Consider the following 17,933-nt stretch of genomic DNA (forward strand, 5'->3'; position numbering starts at 1 on the left):
GTAAGTAGCAGAGTACAGGAATTTAAATCCAGATACACTGGCTCCACAGTTGAGCCCTTACCAAACAGTAATTTCACTCACATCCTTACACAAAAACCATCCTTACACAAAAACCTTGGCTATGATCACTCAGAGAAAGGGTAACACTTAACTGCTAATCATTACCAGATACTTCTACTCTACTAACTCTCTATGGCTACCTTGCCAGGAGGGAAGCTATCAGGCCCTGTTAAAAAAGCAAGTAAGAACATACAAAACTCATCATGAAGTTCAACGTAGCCCTAAAAATATGTAAACCAGTTAATAGTATCAGTAATCATAGGGTAACTACAAGGATTAAATGTGTTAGTGAGCTAACAAAATGTGACAGACACATAAGAGCCCAATAAAGGTCATTTCAATTAATTACCTCATGCTTCCTTTTCCTTTGTATTGCAGCATAAGGAAGGAATATATATGCTTTATTTGCATTCTTTTAGTATTTATCACAGGACATACTCTGGTTTGTTATTCTAAAACACAATCCTGATTAAACCATGTGTACGTAATATGACTCAAGACTATACAGCACCTTCCTTGTTTACATATTTCTAACCATTTACTATAAATAGCATAAAAAGTTGTATTGTATTTTTAAAGTAATTTAAATGCCAAAAGTATTAACATATCTTGGTTATTTAAATGTCTTTGTATTTTAGAAAATACCTAACAGATTACTGCTGTTCATTCAATCATTTGAAATAAAAACTAAGACTATAAAACAGACCACAATTATTCAAAATCGAATATGTTGCTTGATTTCCACTTATCTATACAGGGTAAAATTAAAGTGGAAAAATAATTAAGATAAATTTGTCCTGGGTGTTTTGTCCAGATTCCCCAGAATTAGAATCTAAGGATCAGGAAAAGCTATGCAGAGGAAGAAATAAAGTATTCAGAGAATTTGTTAACTGTAGAATGAACTATTTATCTGGATAATAAGACTGTGCTAAAATACTAATCTTTGTCAAGTGCTTCGTAAAGAATCTGCAATCTTATGCTGTACAGACCAGTATTAACTTCTTGTACTAATGAGACAACTGAGGCTTTAAGAGGTGTCAGGAAGTTCTACATCTAGTATTTGGGGGCAGAAACCCAAGTTATGTCTTACAACTCTATCCCCTTTTCCCTTGCAACACATTTGTTTATATAACTTGGCCAGCATTTTCCTAAGTTTGTTCCATGGATACTCAAGAAAAAAAAATTGAGAAATGAAGTATTCTCTGTTAGGCAACCAGTAACACTGTGTGTTATTCACACTATAAAATCCTGTAGGGCAACTGGTGGGGCGATCAGGGACCCCAATTGCACCCACCTTGGCCTGGTGCCGCCTGCTCACCTACTGCACCATCCCACTACGGTCCTGTTCTCGTCCGGGCCCATCGAGGCCCGCAGCGCCTCTACTGCTGCCCGCTGCCAGCACCACATCACCGACACCCGCCATGCTCTGCGCTGCCTCCTGGTGGCCAGCGCACGTTTAACTCCCAGTCAGGCGAACTCCCACCCATGGGGATAATTTGCATATTAGCCTTTTACTATTTAGGAGAAGCCCTGAATACTGATTTAACCAAAATTTATAGCCACTGGGAGGATGGGAGAGCAGGAAATGAGGAGATCTCATAAAAAAGCTATATCTTTATGGTACAGTCAGAAATCAACAAACATCTACAATAAGGTATTCAATTAAAGGCAAGGTAAACATGTTTAAAACATAAAGAAAATACCATTAAAACACCCAAACAGTGTTATTTAACAGGTCACAAATGCATTTTGAACGGGGTAATTATTTCTTATATGGGGCTGTCTTACAGCATAGGTCAGCAAACCAAGGCCTGTGGGCCAAATCTAGCCCACTGCCTGTTGTTGTAAATTGTTTTATTGGAATGCCACCATGCCTATTCATTTCATTCATTTATGTATTGTCTATGACTGTTTTTGCATTTATGACATTAGTGAGTGGTTCCCACAGAGACCTTATGGCCCTCAAAGCCTAAAATATTTACAATCTAGCCCTTTACAGAAAAAGTTTGTCAAGTCTTGTTTACTGAATTGCATATTAGTATTCCCCCAAAAGTAATTATGAAAATCAAAGCTTCACATCCCATATTTTCAACCCATCCTCCCTAACTCCCTACTAGTAATAAGAAGTAGAACATTGGTTTGAGAACCACAGAGCTATTAGAAATTTAAAATGATTTTAAGAAAAATAAATTTTAAAGCAAAAGGAAAAATATAGAGGAATTAAATCTGGTTAATGATCCTGATGATTCTGTAACATAAAATGTGTGGTTATATTTGCTAGATATAAATTGTGACATCTGTTACATTTGCCCTGGAGAATATTTTGATTGTACACATCTAAAGCTGCTAAGTAAATGACCCTTACATAAGAAGGGTGTCGCTGTGCTAACTGAATGTGAATATAATATTTCAAACCCCTCGGATCCCAAGAAAAGTCAGTCATGATAGTACATTCTACAAATGATCTTCGTTAAAGTTGGAAATGTTTAACATAAAAAAGCCAAATAGATAAAATGTTTAATAAACATTCCCAACTCTCATAAGTAGAAATGAAGAGAAAAGTTTTCAAAGATCAATATAACAAATAAAAAAAATTTAATTTTCTTGAATTCAGTTTTCTCTTAAATTGATTGGAAGTTTAAAAATAAAATGACTCTAAAATAGAACCACAAAATATTGAATTAACAGTATGATCAACACTTCCATTTAGTACTTTCAATTTAGTACCTTATATAAAAAATGTGATAGTGTATATTTGTGGTATGTTTCACCCAGAAAAGAAATAACACATCCAAAAAGTAGACAGTATCCTTAGGGTTGACTAATCTCTAAAGTATTCTAATTACCACTTATTTCTAATTCAACTAAATTTTAAAACTGTCTGATCTTCCCACACATAGGAAAGCTTTAAATATATATTTTGTTAATAGGCACCTGAAGAATAAGAATCAAAAATGTTTTAAAATGTGAAAATAAACACAATTCACTACATACACCAAAAATCTAAGATATTGCATGTAACAATATGCACTTTAGGGAGAGTAAACAACACTCTTCTGGAGTAAACAATACTATTTTCAAAAAAAGGCATTTATTCTCTTGAACTTTATAAAAGAATACATTACATTAGTAAAGTGTATTTTGAAATGTGTAGTAGGATAACACAGCTAGTTAAGTAGTTACAACAATAATCCTAAAATACCAAAATAAACATTTTAATGTTTCAGTTTAGAAAATACTGAAGGTTTATTTTACTGAAGAGGTTCAGCTATTGAATTGTGAATGTATAAGAAAAGGATCAAAACTGCAGTTCCTCTTGATACAAAAGTTATAAAATTTTACAACAGCTCTGCTAACCTAGCTTTCTTTTAAAAGAAATACAAGAAGAAGTTTAATGCTTTTATAAAATGCTAATTATATTCATAATCCTGGACATTATAACTGAAAATAATTAATCTAGCTACTTTGAAATTGTGGGTTACAAATGGAGAAAAATATTTTTAGGCATCATCCTTCTCATTTATTTAGAAGTAAAACTGGCACAGAAGTAAAATATTATTCCCCTTTCCATTCAAAAGGTCCTGAAATCTATTTATTACTTTAGGTAATATTTGACATAAATCCATAGCTCTCTCTCTCTCTCTCACACACACACACAACACATACATACATACACACACAAAAGCATTTTTAAAATAAAAGCATTTAAAAGATTAAAAGCTTTCATTACCAACTTACTTTTTTTTGATACCAGACTATAGCATCAGTGACTTTGGACGCCATTTATTCCACTGAAATCACACGTTCGTCATTTTAAGCTGTTCAAGAGAGAAAAACATACAAACGACTTTACTTCCACCTTCCAAAAGGAAACTGAGCAACATGCACATCTAGTACTCTGGTTACTTGTACAGCAAAGGGTGTATGACTACACTTATATTACACCCTTCCTCATTACTATTTTAGCAACAGGTTATCTTAAGTAAACAAAATCAGTTGCCATAATAAAAGAAGGATCTTTCTATGTGATTATAACACTTGAATTTTCTTACAAAATAGTTATATTGTGGGTTTTTTAAAAATCATTTTTAAATAAATTTCAGAATTTCCAAGGTTATACTGGAGATTTTTCATTTATAAATTCACATATCATAGAAATTCACTCAGTAACAGATGATTTTGGGTATAGCTTCTATCTAGGAATTAATGTAAATTACTGTTGCTAGAGGATGGCTTGATAGAGATACCAAAATTTATAATCATATTTAATTTTCCCTAATACCCAGTAAACATAAAATTGAACTAAAATAAACCTAACATTTATATTAAATACTAAGCCAGTATTAGAGTAAGTTACATAGGAATAACTAATATGAAGGCCTTCCAAGATATCACAGTTTGCTAATATTTAGAAATTTACCACAGACCATTTCATAAGCATCTTTTTTGTCTAAACAATTTTCAAGGAAGAACTAATTCCTAGAGGGAATTAATTCCAGGCTGATTTCAGTAATACTCCTCTAGTTTTAAGACCTGGCTGGACAAAGGGCACCTCTGGTATGGTGATAAGAATAAGCCTAAAAGGTTCAAACACAGATACTTGCCCCTGAACTCATTACAAACCAGGATCATTCAAGGCCACCAGATCGCAAGGAAATCCTGACGTAAAGCACTCAGCTGAGCTGATCCTAGCACATGCAGATCTGCAACTGGAGCCAGTTGCTAGCACTACACAATTTGCCCAGTCAACAAAATACCAGAAGTTTATTTAACATTGCTAGGTGTATTAAAAGATTCAAATGTAATAATTATTATCAGCAAGTTCAAATGTTCAGATGATCAAACTCTAAAATTTAAGGCAGAATTTACTTAATGCCTACATTTTTTCACAGTACTATAGAGCAGATTATTTTATTACCTTTCCTAAGATACTGATTCCATCTTTTTTTAAAAAATGTTTTTACTGATTTCAGAGAAAGGAAGAGGAAGAGATAGAAACATCTCATCCATTGGCTGCTTCCTGCACACCCCCCCCCCCCCACCCCCCCCCCACCCGCTGGGGATTAAGCCTGCAACCCAGGCATGTGCCCTCAGCTGGAATAGAACTAGCAACTCTTTCCTGGTGCATGGGATGACGCTCAACAAACTGAGTCACACCAGCCAGACCTGATTCCATCTTTAATTGATCCAATTTAAGCAAACTATGCTTTGAAATTCCTGACAGATGCTCTGGCATTTGTTACAGAAGGAGTAGAGTCAAAAGACCTGGATTCAGATATTGTCTTTCTCTATCTAATATGTAATACTAGAGGCCTTGTGCATGAAATTTGTGCACTGGGGGGAGGGGGGGGGTGGGGGGGGGGGGTTTCCCTTCAGCCCAGCCTGTGCCCTCTCACAGTCTGGGAGCCCTTGGGAGATGTCTGACTGACAGGCCCATGGGGAGCAGGCCTAAGCCAGCAGTCGGACATCCCTAGCGCTGCCGCGGAGGTGGGAGAGGCTCCCACCACTGCCACTGCGCTCACCAGCCATGAGCCCAGCTTCTAGCTGAGCGGCGCTCCCCCTGTGGGAGCGCAATGACCACCACGGGGCAGCTCCTGCATTGAGCATCAGCCCCCTGGTGGTCAGTGTGCATCACTGCAGCCAGTCGTTCTGCTGTTGGGTCGATTTGCATAGTAGGCTTTTATTATACAGTATTGAAGGAGTCAATCTCTTGGAGGTCAGTTTCTTTCACTAGTACAGTAGGAATAACTGTAACCTATCCATCCCTTGACAAGAAAAAAAAATCTGAGATGTTCTAAAAGAAACTTATAACTGCAGAACTGCCAGGGTTGACCAGCAGCCCCTGAACGACAGATGAACAGCTTACTCTGACAATTTCACCGTGGGGGAGAGTGCTAAAGGACAGTCTGGCCAAAGGAGCCAGGACACCTAGATTGCCTGGCTCATTCGCCTTTTATTGCAGTTTTTATCTTTAGATACAATCAGTAGGGTGAGTAATCTTGGGAGAACACATGTTTACATTATCCTCTAGGCAAGGGCATCCAGGGATTAAGCATAAGGATTCCAGTAAACACCCCAGGGTCTGCATATGCACAGACTTGTTTGGAAAGGTCAAGGAACAATTAGGGGCACCGCCTTCGACACTCCCCTAAGGTCAGAATTCCAATAAACGGGGCAGGCGGCCTTCCACACACTTTCCTTTTATCAGAACGTCCTCCTTACAAACTTTCCAACCAAGTCTCCTGTGCTCCCCAACACAGAACAATGAGAGAAAGTGACAGAAAAGTTAGCCTGTTAATAGCTGTGGACCAGCTCTACAAAAGACTGCTCACATTCCTGTTTATCAGTTGGGACTTAGGATTAATTTCCATGTGGCTATTTCCTCCATTATTCAAAAGGGAGAAGAGCCAGACACCACAGAACCCCAGGAGCCTCTGGTTTTTCATTTACACACGCACAAACTTTCCAATCTGCTGTTCACAGCTAATCCACAGGAGCGGGCAGGACACTTGCTTGCAGACTCTATTGTAACTCTCCAAGAACTAGCCCCACTTCTCTCATCCTTTTTGTCTATAGCTAAATCCTTCAAACAGCTTACATCTTTCTTCCCCCTACTTGATGCCTAAAAACTCTTACAAAGCTCCAGGATACCGAACATGACTTATCTTTCCTACCTAGCCATTCTGGTGGTGGTTTAGACTCCATGCCCAAACCGGTGTTCTTCCTTATTTTTTGAGACCAATGGCCTAATAAACACTTTCTTTTAAATAGAATTTCAGCCGTGGAAGTTAAAACTCTTTGTTTAACATCCTTACAGGGGTTTTGTGACTGATAACATACAATAAATGCCTACCACAGTCCAATACATAGAGTAGATTAAATTTGTGCACTGGCGGGGCGGGGGTATCCCTCTCACAGTCTGGGACCCCTCAGGAGATAACCACCTGCTGGCTTAGGCCCACTCCTGGGTGGCAGAGGGCAGGCCCAATCCCTAGGTGCCTGCCCCACAGTCCCTGGTCGGGCTCAGAGTAGGGCTGATGGGGAGTTGGGGTGCCGCCCCCTGTCATGCACAGAGCAGGGCGGATCAGGAGGTTGTGATATCACCCCCAGTCACGCTCAGGGTAGGGCCGATTGGGGGGTTGGGGCACCGCCCCCTGTCACACTCAAGGCAGGGTCGATGGGGAGGTTGCAGCGCAACCCCCTGTCACGCACAGAGCAGGGCGGGTCAGGGGGTTGTGGCGCCACCCCTGTCACATACAGAGCCGGCCAATCAGGGGGTTGGGGCGCTGCCCCCTGTCACGCACAGAGCAGGGCCGATCAGGGGGTTGGGGAGCTCCCTCCTGTCATGCACAGAGCAGGGCGGATCAGGAGGTTGCGATGCCACCCTCAGTCATGCTCAGAGTAGGGCAGATTGGGGGGTTGGGGCGCCAGCCCCCGTCACACTCAAGGCAGGGTCGATGGGGAGGTTGCGGCGCCACCCCGTCACACACAGAGCAGGGCGGATCAGGGGGTTGGGGGCGCTGCCCCGTCACACTGCTCCAGGGGCCAGGAGGCCTCGTGGCTCCGCTGATCCCAGTGCTGGGAGGCCTTGCGGCTCTGCTTGACACCAGGGCAGTGAGGCCTTGCGGCTCCGCTGATCCCAGGCCGGGAGGCCTCGCGGCTCCGCTGATCCCGGTGCTGGGAGGCATATTACCCTTTTACTATATAGCATAGAGGCCTGGTGCACGGGTGGGGGCTGGCTGGTTTGCCCTGAAGGGTGTCCTGGATCAGGGTGGGGATCCCGCTTGGGTGCCTGGCCAGACTGGGTGAGGGGATGATGGCTGTTTGCAGCTGGTCACACCCCCTTCAGGGTGGGGGTCCCCACTGTGGTGCCTGGCCAGTCTGGGTGAGGGGCTGAGAGCCATTTTCAGGCTGGTGGGTGACTGAAGCTCCCAACCTCTCCTTTTTTTCTTTTCTTTTCTTTTTTATTCTGGGATTTATTTACCTTCTATGGCTGTCACTGGAGCTGAGAGCCAGCTTTAACTCTGAGGCTCGGCTCCAGCTCTGAGACCTCGGCTGCTGAAAGCAGGTTTCTGGGCTTTGTTTACCTTCTGTATTTGAAACTTTGTTGCGACTCCAGCTCTGAGATCCCGGCTGACTGAAAGCAGATTTCTGGGTTTTGTTTAGCTTCTATATTTGCAACAATGTTTCTTAGAGTGCAAGCTCAGAGCTGGGCTGCAGCAGGCGGGGAACGTTGGCTTCCTCCGTCACTGGAGCAAGCAAGCCTCATGTTCACTTCAGCTGCCTGGCTGCCAGCCGCCATCTTGGCTGGCAGTTAATTTGCATATCTCGCTGATTAGCCAATGGGAAGGGTAGCAAAGTTACGGTTAATTACCATGTTTCTCTATTATTAGATAGGATGATTTATTTTTAAAATCATGCAATCCAAGAACTGGCAAGTATTTATATTTCCTTTTTTAAACATGGCAAACAGCTTAGGGAAGGAATACATGCAATCATTTTTTGTTGACCTTTAAAATAAAAATAGCTACCTGATTATCATAAAATCATAATGTCAATTCTCAGCTACATACACATAGATTATTTAGATTTCAAAGGTCACCTCCACTGAAGTTTCTCAGTCAGTTATGGCTACTTCCATTTCTCTCACCAAGACTTTTTGGGGAAGCTTTCTCTTACTGACTTTAATCTCCCATTCTCGTTTTTCTGTCCTGGAGGCTTTTGGGGGTGTTTCATTTAGCTTTAGCCATATTTCATCCTATAGGTTCTCTCCACTGCTTCAGCACATATTACACCTCCATTATATAAGTGGGCAAAAGTAGGTTTACAGTTGTTCATATAGAAAATTCAAATTAATAAGCAATAAAACAAGAATAAAGTCTGTATTTCGTGTACTCCTAACTGTAAACCTACTTCTGCCCACCCCTGTCTTTGTTTGTTAAGGCTATCATGTATGTTTTCCAAACTGGTTATAACTCTCCCTCTCTTACCACTCCTGGTCACCACGTTGCCAAAAGCAAACTACAAAAAGCAGTACAAAAAGTATGGGAATATCAACTTATCACTCTACACCCCCTTTCACTTTACCCAATTTTTAGGATTATTCCAGATTACATACCAAAATAAAGATCCTCTCTCCTAATACCTCAGAAGTGTAAATAATATGCATCTCATATGCAAAATGTGAAAGGACATTTTATTAACCCAATCTATTAAATGTACAAAATATTTAATATATTCGGGGAGTACTTAAATGGTCACATATAAATACTAACAATTTCTTAAAAGCTTCAATGAGAGTGTGGAAAACGTTGCCTGCTTCGTTTAATAAATGACCTGAAAGATAATTTATATACTTTAGTTTACAATAAGCTACACTTAGAATAATTTTTTTAATTCAACTATAATAGTATACTGGATATATAAAATTTTGAAATGTTTCAATTATGTTTATTTGGATTTATAGAAATAAAAATTCAGTCAATTTTGTTTTTAAAAAAGAAAAACACCTTTCTTTAGTAATGGTAACGTTTGCTCTGCAAACTCATTTGATAATTTTTGCATTGTGTCAACAAGACTTCTGTGACACCAAGTGGCTCATACCTATTTTTAAAACAGGTTTTACAGCATACTGGGACAGATTTCTGAATCAGACAAAGTATACTCAAAGACACACAAATTTCAATGAGTATAAAAAACAAAAAGTAATAAATTAAATAATTTTATGAATAAAGATTATTTCTATTTTTATTTTTTTCCCCCAGATTTTAGAGCGTTTTCGAGTTTTTTTTTTATCTTTTTCTCTTTTTTTTTTCTTCAGGCTACTGAGCCCGAAAGCGGGAGAGGCTGCGGCGACCCGGGGCGGAGAGAAAAGATTATTTCTAAAGTTTCTCCAACTTCTTTGATCCTGACAATCCAGGAATGCCAGTTTATAGTCTCTATTATGTTAGTTCATGTTATATAACTTTTAATGCTAAATTATGTCATTAAAGTTAATTTACAGAAAAAAACATAGAAAGTTTACGGAGTATCTTGAATAGAGAATCTTAATCTTTTTCAATCCACTAATCTGAGAGATGGATGGATATTAAGATATAAAAATAACTCAATTATAAAACCACAGGGTTAACTGCAGATATAACATTTCAATCTTACTGTAGACAGTTACTCTAAGTTATTTCTCTCTCTCTCTGATTTTGTTTGAAAGTGATTATGATTATTTGGGTTTTTGTTCCTTTTATTTTATTAAATTTATTCAGGTGACATTGGTTAATAAAATTATATAGGTTTCAGCTCTACAATTCTATAATACATCATCTGTATATTGTATTGGGTGTTCACCACCCCAAGTCAAGTCTCCTTCCATCATCATTTATCCCACTATACTCTCTTCTACCTCCCATACCTCCCTTTCCCTCTGATAATCACCACACTAGTCTATGTCTGAGTTTTTGTTTTTATTTTATTTTTTTGCTTAATTCCTTCACCTTTTCCACAACCATGCAACCCCTCTCCCTCTGACAGCTGTCAGTCTATTCCCTATGAGTCTGTTTCTCTTTTGTTAGTTGATTTTGTTCATTAGATTCCACATAATGAGTCAAATCATATGGTACTTGTCTTTCTCTGATTGGCTTATTTCACTTAGAATAGTGCTCTCCAGATCCATCCATGCTGTCACAAAGGGTAAGATTTCCTTAGTTTTTACAGCTGAGTAGTATCCCATTATGTAAATAAACGTATCACAACTTTTTTATCCACTCATTTACTGATGAACACTTGGGCTGCTTCCAAATCTTGGCTAGGGTGCATACATTCTTTTGAATTAGTGTTTTGGGTTTCTTAAGATATATTACCAGAAGTGGAATCACTGGGTCATAAGGCAGTCCCATTTTTAATTTTTTGAGGTAACTCCATACTGCTTTCTACAGTGGCTGCACCAATCTGTATTCACACCAAAAGGGTATTCTAGCGGGCACTAGAATACCCTTTTTTTCCACATTCTTGTCAACACTTCTTGTTTGTTGATTTAAAGATGATGGCCATTCTGACAGGTGTGCAGTGATATCTCATTGTAGTTTTAATTTGCATTTCTTTGATGATTAGTGACGTTGAGCATCTTTTCATATGTCTATTGGCCATCTGTATGTCCTTTTTGGAGAAGTGTTTATTCAGGCCCATTGCCCATTTTTTAATTCGAGTGTTTGATTTTTGGTGTTGAATTTTATAAATTTTTTATAAATTCTGGATAGTAACCCCTTATCAGATGTATCACTGGCAAATGTTCTTCCATTCAATGGGTTTTTATTTTGTTGATAGTTTCCTTTGCTGTTCAGAAACTTTTTAGTTTGATGTAGTCCCATTTATTTTTAATTTTGTTTCCCTTGTCTGAGGAGATATATCAGAAAGTATATTGCTACGAGAAATATCCTAGATTTTACTGCCTATGTTTTCTTCTAGGATGTCTATAGTTTTGAATTTAACATTTAAGTCTTTAATCCATTTTGAGTTTATTCTTGTTTATGTATAAGGTGGTCTAGCTTCATTTTTTTTTGCACATACCTGTCCAATTTTCCCAACGCCATTTACCCTATTGTATGTTTTTATCTCCTTGATCAAATATTAATTGACCATAAAGATATGGGTTTATTTCTAGGTTCTCTATTTTGTTCCATTGATCTATGTCTGTTTTTAATCCAGTACTATGCTGTTTTGATTACTATGGCCTTGTAGTATAGTTTGATATCACATAGTGTGATTCCTCCAACTTGGTTTTTTCTCAATATTGCTGTGGCGATTTGGGCTGTTTTGTGGTTCCATATAAATTTTTGGAATATCTGTTCTAGTTTTTTGAAATACGCTATTGGTATCTTGATAGCAATTGCATTAATTTATAGATAGCTTTGGGTAGTATGGACATTTTATTTTGTTTATTTATTTATTTATTCTTTAAAATATATTTTATTGATTTCTTACAGAGAGGAAGGGAGAGAGATAGAGAGTTAGAAACATCGATGAGAGAGAAACATCGATCAGCTGCCTCCTGCACATCTCCTACTGGGGATATGCCCGCAACCAAGGTACATGCCCTTGACCGGAATCGAACCTGGGACCTTTCAGTCCGCAGTCCGATGCTCTATTCACTAAGCCAAACCAGTCTCGGCAGTATGGACATTTTAATTATGTTAAGTCTTCCTATCTATGTACACAGTATATGCTTCCAGCTATTTGTATCTTCTTCACTATCTTTCTCAGTATCTTATAATTTTCTGTGTACAGATCTTTACATCTTTGGTTAAATTTATGCCTAAATTTTGGGAGGAGGGGGGGTTTGTGTGTGTTTTTTTAAGCAATTGTGAATGGGATTGTTTTCTTAGTTTTCCTTTCTGATAGTTCATTATTGATGTATAAAACTGCAACTGAATTCTGGATACTTATTTTATATCCTGCTACTTTAGTCAATTCATTTATCACTTCTAGTACTTTTATGCTGGAATCTTTAGGGTTTTCTATATACAGCATCATGTCATCTGCAAATAATGACAGTTCTACTTCTTCCTTTCCAATTTGGATGCCTTTTATTTCTTCTTCTTGTCTGATTGCTGTGACTAAAACTTCCAGTACTATGTTGAATAAGAGTGGTGAAAGTGGACATCCCTACCTTGTTCCCGATCTAAGTGTAATGGGAACACAGAACAGGATGAGAAATCTTTACAGGGTCTAAAAACAGGTCTCAAGGGTAGAATATAAATATGATTCTAAGGATAGTAGGGAGTGCTATAACGCTTTTAGTTTTTGCCCATCGAGTATGACGTTGGTAGTGGGTTTGTCATATGTGGCCTTTATTCATCCAGTAGCTGATCACTTAATAAAAATATTAATTTATGAAAAAAAATTTATTTATGAACACTTACTAATATTGTATTGTTCTAGGCACCGAAGATACAACAATAAACAAGAAACAAAGTCCCTGCCCTGACAAAACTTACATTGTAAGAAAGAATATAGAAAACAAATATCAAATAAGATAATTTTCAGTACCATGAAGGAAATAAACAGAGAGATGTGATTGGGGTGGGGTAGGGACTTTTGGAAAGGATGGTCAAAGAAGTCCCTTTTGAGACATAGCAAACAACCTTATCATCAAGACAGGAACTCACTAAAGTGATTCCAGTAAAGCAGTGATGATCTAATTTGCAAAAACCACTCTGACAGCTGTGCAGGGAACAGACTGGACCACAGAGTTCAGAGTGGAAGTGGTAAGGCTAGTTAAGAAAGTCTTATGCCCGTTGAGCATACCTACTAAACATAAAAATAAAGAAGTCAAACAGGTATTTATATACATGAGTCTGAAGCTGAAAATAAAGATAAAAATGGTTATGTACGTATATGCATTTGTCACAACTGAATATTTATTTAAGATGTGTGACTTTCACAGATCATTTCAATAAAATGTGACTGACTTAAGAAGAGTATAATTAAAGAAAAAAGGGTCCAGCCCCAAGTCTACTACTATTCAGAGGAAGTGGAGTAAGAAAGGCCAAGAACAGAAAATAAGTAGAAAGAATGGTGATGTAATATCACAGAATCCAAGAGAGAAGAATCTTTCACAAAAGATTAAGTAAGCTGCTAAAAGATTATTGGATTTAACAAAATAAAGGTTTAGAAATGACTGGCAGGAATAATTTCAATGGAGTAGAGAAGGAAGTCAGAGTGGAATGAGAAGAAGTGGTCGATAAAGATGACATGTGTAAAAAAATTACCATAGATTGTTATTTGACTACCCTTATTCTATCGTCCTCTTCCTTTTGCAAAAATGTTTGCCCAAAAGAAAGATTTTTCCTATCCTTTCTTGCTTCTAAGAGTGGCTGTGACTATATTCTGGTCCAGACACAAACAAGCATTAGATGGAACTTCTAGTTAGGCCCTTTTAGGAAATCTGATTCAGTTGGAGAAATCCCTTTTGTTCTTCCCGACCTTCCCATTTTCTGCTACCTGGAATGCTATTTTAATGGTTGAAGCTCAGGTAGCCACCATGGACAGTGACATTGAGAACAGAAGCTAGGTGAATTCACCATGCCAGTTCTGGTCTGCCTACCTCATTACTTCTCATATAAAGACTATAAATCTTTCTACTTTTAGTCATTGTTATTAACAGCCAAACCAAATCTAACGGAGACTTTTGGGTATATGTAGGAGTTCAGAACGAGTGATCCCTCCAAAATGCGCCTCTATGGTATGCAGACTGTTTTGAGCTAAACAATGACCCTGTGGGCTCAAGAGAAACACCTTTGCCTCTTAACTACCTAGAAGAATATGACCTATTTATATGGCAGAGCAAACTTTTAATTACTAAGCAACTGTTCTTCTCACCTTCCTGCAATGACCTTCTTCTCCTCTGAAGTCCCAAGGTGGTCCTTAGCTCAGAATGTCATATATACCACATTTTTCCCTTTCTGTCTTTGAATCTCTCGTGTATGTGGGGTCTCTGACTCCCTCATGTATTCCAGGTCCCCATACACATGCATGTAATTAAATTTGGTCATTTTATCTTGTTAATCTGTCTCAGATTTATTTATTAGCTCCTGAAAGAATCTTGAAGGTAGAGGAAAGTTCCTTCCTCCCTGTGGAAAGAGCTATGTAGTAAATCTGACAAGTTCAGGGGCTACATGTCAGGCCTGACAAGCTCAGTAACCAAAAAGTAAGCTCCAAGAATGATCTGATCATAAATTCCTAACTGGGCAGGTCATGGTGGGCAGTCACGCAGTAGGCCTATAATTTTCTTAGTGAAAGCTCAATCTTTGCCTTAAGCAAGTCCATTGTTCTTGTGGATATTATATAACACACCTTTGAAATGTAAGAGTAAGTTCTTTTCCCTACCCCTTTAAAGGTGAGTCATAACCACTCTCGTGGGAACACATGATCTTGTTGCCTACTCACCATCCCTATTTACTGTAAATGTTAAATATCTTGTAACCCCCAATGTAAAAGATGTATCTCTTCATTTTAGTTTTTATCCAGTCATAGAGACTCCCCTCCCTTGCCTTCTCCTGCCTCTTTAATCTACCACCAAGGGATTTCATGTAACCTTCCTTAATCTCTCCTGATTCCACATGCATAAATAGAACTACAAACTGCATTCTCTGGAGCATTTTCCAGTCCTTTGAGATCTCGCTTCCTGGCATGTCCTCAGTTTAGCTCAAATAATGTTTATATATTTTTTATAGGTCTGGACATTCTTACACTAAATCCTCCACGCATAATACTTTTGGTTCATGCTTTTTTCCCATCAAAACTTTGTAAGCATTGTTCTACTGTCTTCTGGAATGGACCACAATAAGAAGTTTGCAGCTGGCAAGATTACCACCCCTCTTTACCCCGCCCCTTCTATAGGTCACGTTCTCTTTTTGGCCAGGGTGCCAAAATAATTCTCTCCTTAGTTTTTAAATTAGTAACTACTAGATTATAGTCCATTTTAATCATTTCACAGTTTTCCCTCCCTGGTATTTAGTGACTTTCAACCAGCAAATGTACCTTTTTATTTCAGAAACTTGTGTCTGTACTATATTTCTGTTCCATTTGTTGGAGTCTCTATTCCAGGGAATAGTCTTTTCATGGTCACTTTGTCATTTTTTTTTCCTGTAGCATATTTGTAAAAGTTGCCATGCCTTTTTTTTTTTTTTTTTTAAAGGTTTGATCAAGTTTAACATGAGAAGTGCTAAACTGAGCTCCTACTTACTCGGATATTCAAATGTTCTTCCTGACAACCTCAACACCCTTCTCACATTAGCTGGGAGCATTTTTATTTCTGTACATACATGTGCACACACACGCACACACACGCACACACACGGGCATCAGTATGAAAACTGAATACTGATTTTAATCTTTTTTCTATAACCTGGAAATGCAGGAAATGAGAGAAGGGAGAGCTTAATGTTTTTAGGCCTAATCTTTCCTTAATCTGGCTTCTGAGATGTGGGGCTAGAATGACAAGCCTTGTCATGTATACCCTGTATCTACTCATTCTTTCCTTGGCCTCCACTTTTTGAAGTATTTGGCATACAGTTTGTACATATCCCTTCTTTGTCCACTTCTATTCCATTTTTGCTCTCTCTTCTGCCACCTACTTTTCCTTCTTTCAGATGGTTTTAGTGAAGGAAAATTCTGTGATCCTACTTTATTTTCATTTATAAATCCCTACATTTATGTTTTTTGCCATTTATTTTATAAGTAGCAAATGCATTCTTTTAAGTACCAAGAATTGCACTTTTACTTATTATTTCCAACGGATGGGAGACAACCAGTTTCAATTCTTTTCAAAAATTCAAGATGCTAAACAGAATATACAGTGCCACAGATAAAGCTTTTCTGTGAAACTGTTATAACTATCTTCAAGAAAAAATAAAATTAGATTCATTTTCCCTTCTCAAAACTACTCTTTTACTAATTACTCAATTTGCTACTCAAGTTATGAATCCTAGAATCCATCTTATCTCTTTCCCTTTCCCGCCACCACCAATTCTACACCTGGCAAAGGGGAACCATTCAGCAAATACAAAGGAATAAATTAATATAGTCTATTTGTCATACTACCAAAAACAACTACCACAGATTTGGTACAAGACCATATCATCCATTACTAGAACTACTCTTAGTCTCTAATCATTTCTTTACTTTCACCATTTACCTTCCTAAAATACTGACTTCGTCATGTTTCTCTCCTCAAAAATCTCTTAATTATTTCCCACTGCCTAAGAAAAGGTTTAATCAGCACAGTATACAAAAAACCCTTCTTTTACAAGCTGATCACAGATTACTTTTACAATCGGTAGTGCCCATCATCTCTGCCTTCCACACATGACCTCATACCTACCCTCTCCAATCTGCCTTTCACTTACATATCCAATAATCCTAAATATACCATTACTCTCATGCTTGCTCTCTAGTCCTGGTGATATTTCCTCTACTGGAAATAACTTTCTCCCTGTCCTAAGCTATTTGACAAGTTACTTTGGATTTGTCACAATTTAATTTATTACAGGAAATTAAATTGTGAGAACATCCAAGCAATGGTGTTCAAATTATTTAATTACTTAAAGACTAATTTATGATTTAAATATTTCAAACTACCAGGAAAAAAAAAAGTTAGACTAAGACACAGGCATCTAACTTCACTCCCTTACAAAGTGCAATTGAAACTACAGCAAAGGCATACATAAACCCAAAAGGACAAGGTCTGGAGACTTTCTGGGTTGGGGCATGATTCCAGGATAGTAGCATGGAAGCTTCACCCTTCCCACATACCTTGCCCTATGTATCTCTTCCCATCTGACGGTTCCTGAGTTGTATCCTTTTGTAATAAACTGGTAATCTACTAAGTAAAATGTTTCTCTGAGTTCTGTGAGCTGCTCTAGATTTTAATGGAACCCAAGGAGGGGGTTGTGGGAACCTCTAATCTACAGAACTGGCATTCGAAGGGGGTAAGGGGCAATGTTATGGGACTAAGCCCTTAAGCCAGCCATGGGCAAACTACGGCATGAATAAAACTAAAAAAAAAAAAAGACCGTACCCTTTTATGTAATGATGTTTACTTTGAATTTATATTAGTTCACACAAACACTCCATCCATGCTTTTGTTCCAGCCCTCCGGTCCAGTTTAAGAACCCATTGTGGCCCTCGAGTCAAAAAGTTTGCCCACCCCTGCTTAACCTGTGGGATGTGATGTGTCAGAAGAGAGTTGAATTGTACAGGACACCCAGCTAGTGTTGGAGACTTGCTTGGTTTTGGTACCAATGGTTGGAATTGGTACCAGAATTGTACTCTTAAAACATGTATCTGTAGCCCTAGTTGGTTTGGCTCAGTGGATGGAGCAC

The 17,933-nt window shown here is 38.3% G+C and overlaps 1 protein-coding gene across 3 annotated transcripts in view; it reads right to left on the minus strand.

Annotated features, from left to right (window-relative positions):
- The window catches only part of PHTF2 (putative homeodomain transcription factor 2), a 99,632-nt gene that overhangs the window by 71,858 nt on the left and 9,841 nt on the right, over positions 1–17,933 (minus strand). For 2 of the 3 annotated variants that reach the window (XM_070424562.1, XM_070424565.1), the window contains exon 1: positions 3,799–3,977. In XM_070424562.1, the coding sequence (XP_070280663.1) occupies positions 3,799–3,843 (45 nt within the window). In that variant the 5' untranslated portion in view covers positions 3,844–3,977. Of the gene's footprint in view, positions 1–3,798; positions 3,978–17,933 lie in introns of those variants that run through there. The other variant, XM_070424563.1, reaches the window with a different exon arrangement.

The sequence above is a fragment of the Myotis yumanensis genome, unplaced genomic scaffold, assembly GCF_028538775.1.
Source record: "Myotis yumanensis isolate MYYU_CA2020_CCGP unplaced genomic scaffold, mMyoYum1.0.hap1 SCAF_9, whole genome shotgun sequence".
Taxonomy (NCBI): Eukaryota; Metazoa; Chordata; class Mammalia; order Chiroptera; family Vespertilionidae; genus Myotis; species Myotis yumanensis.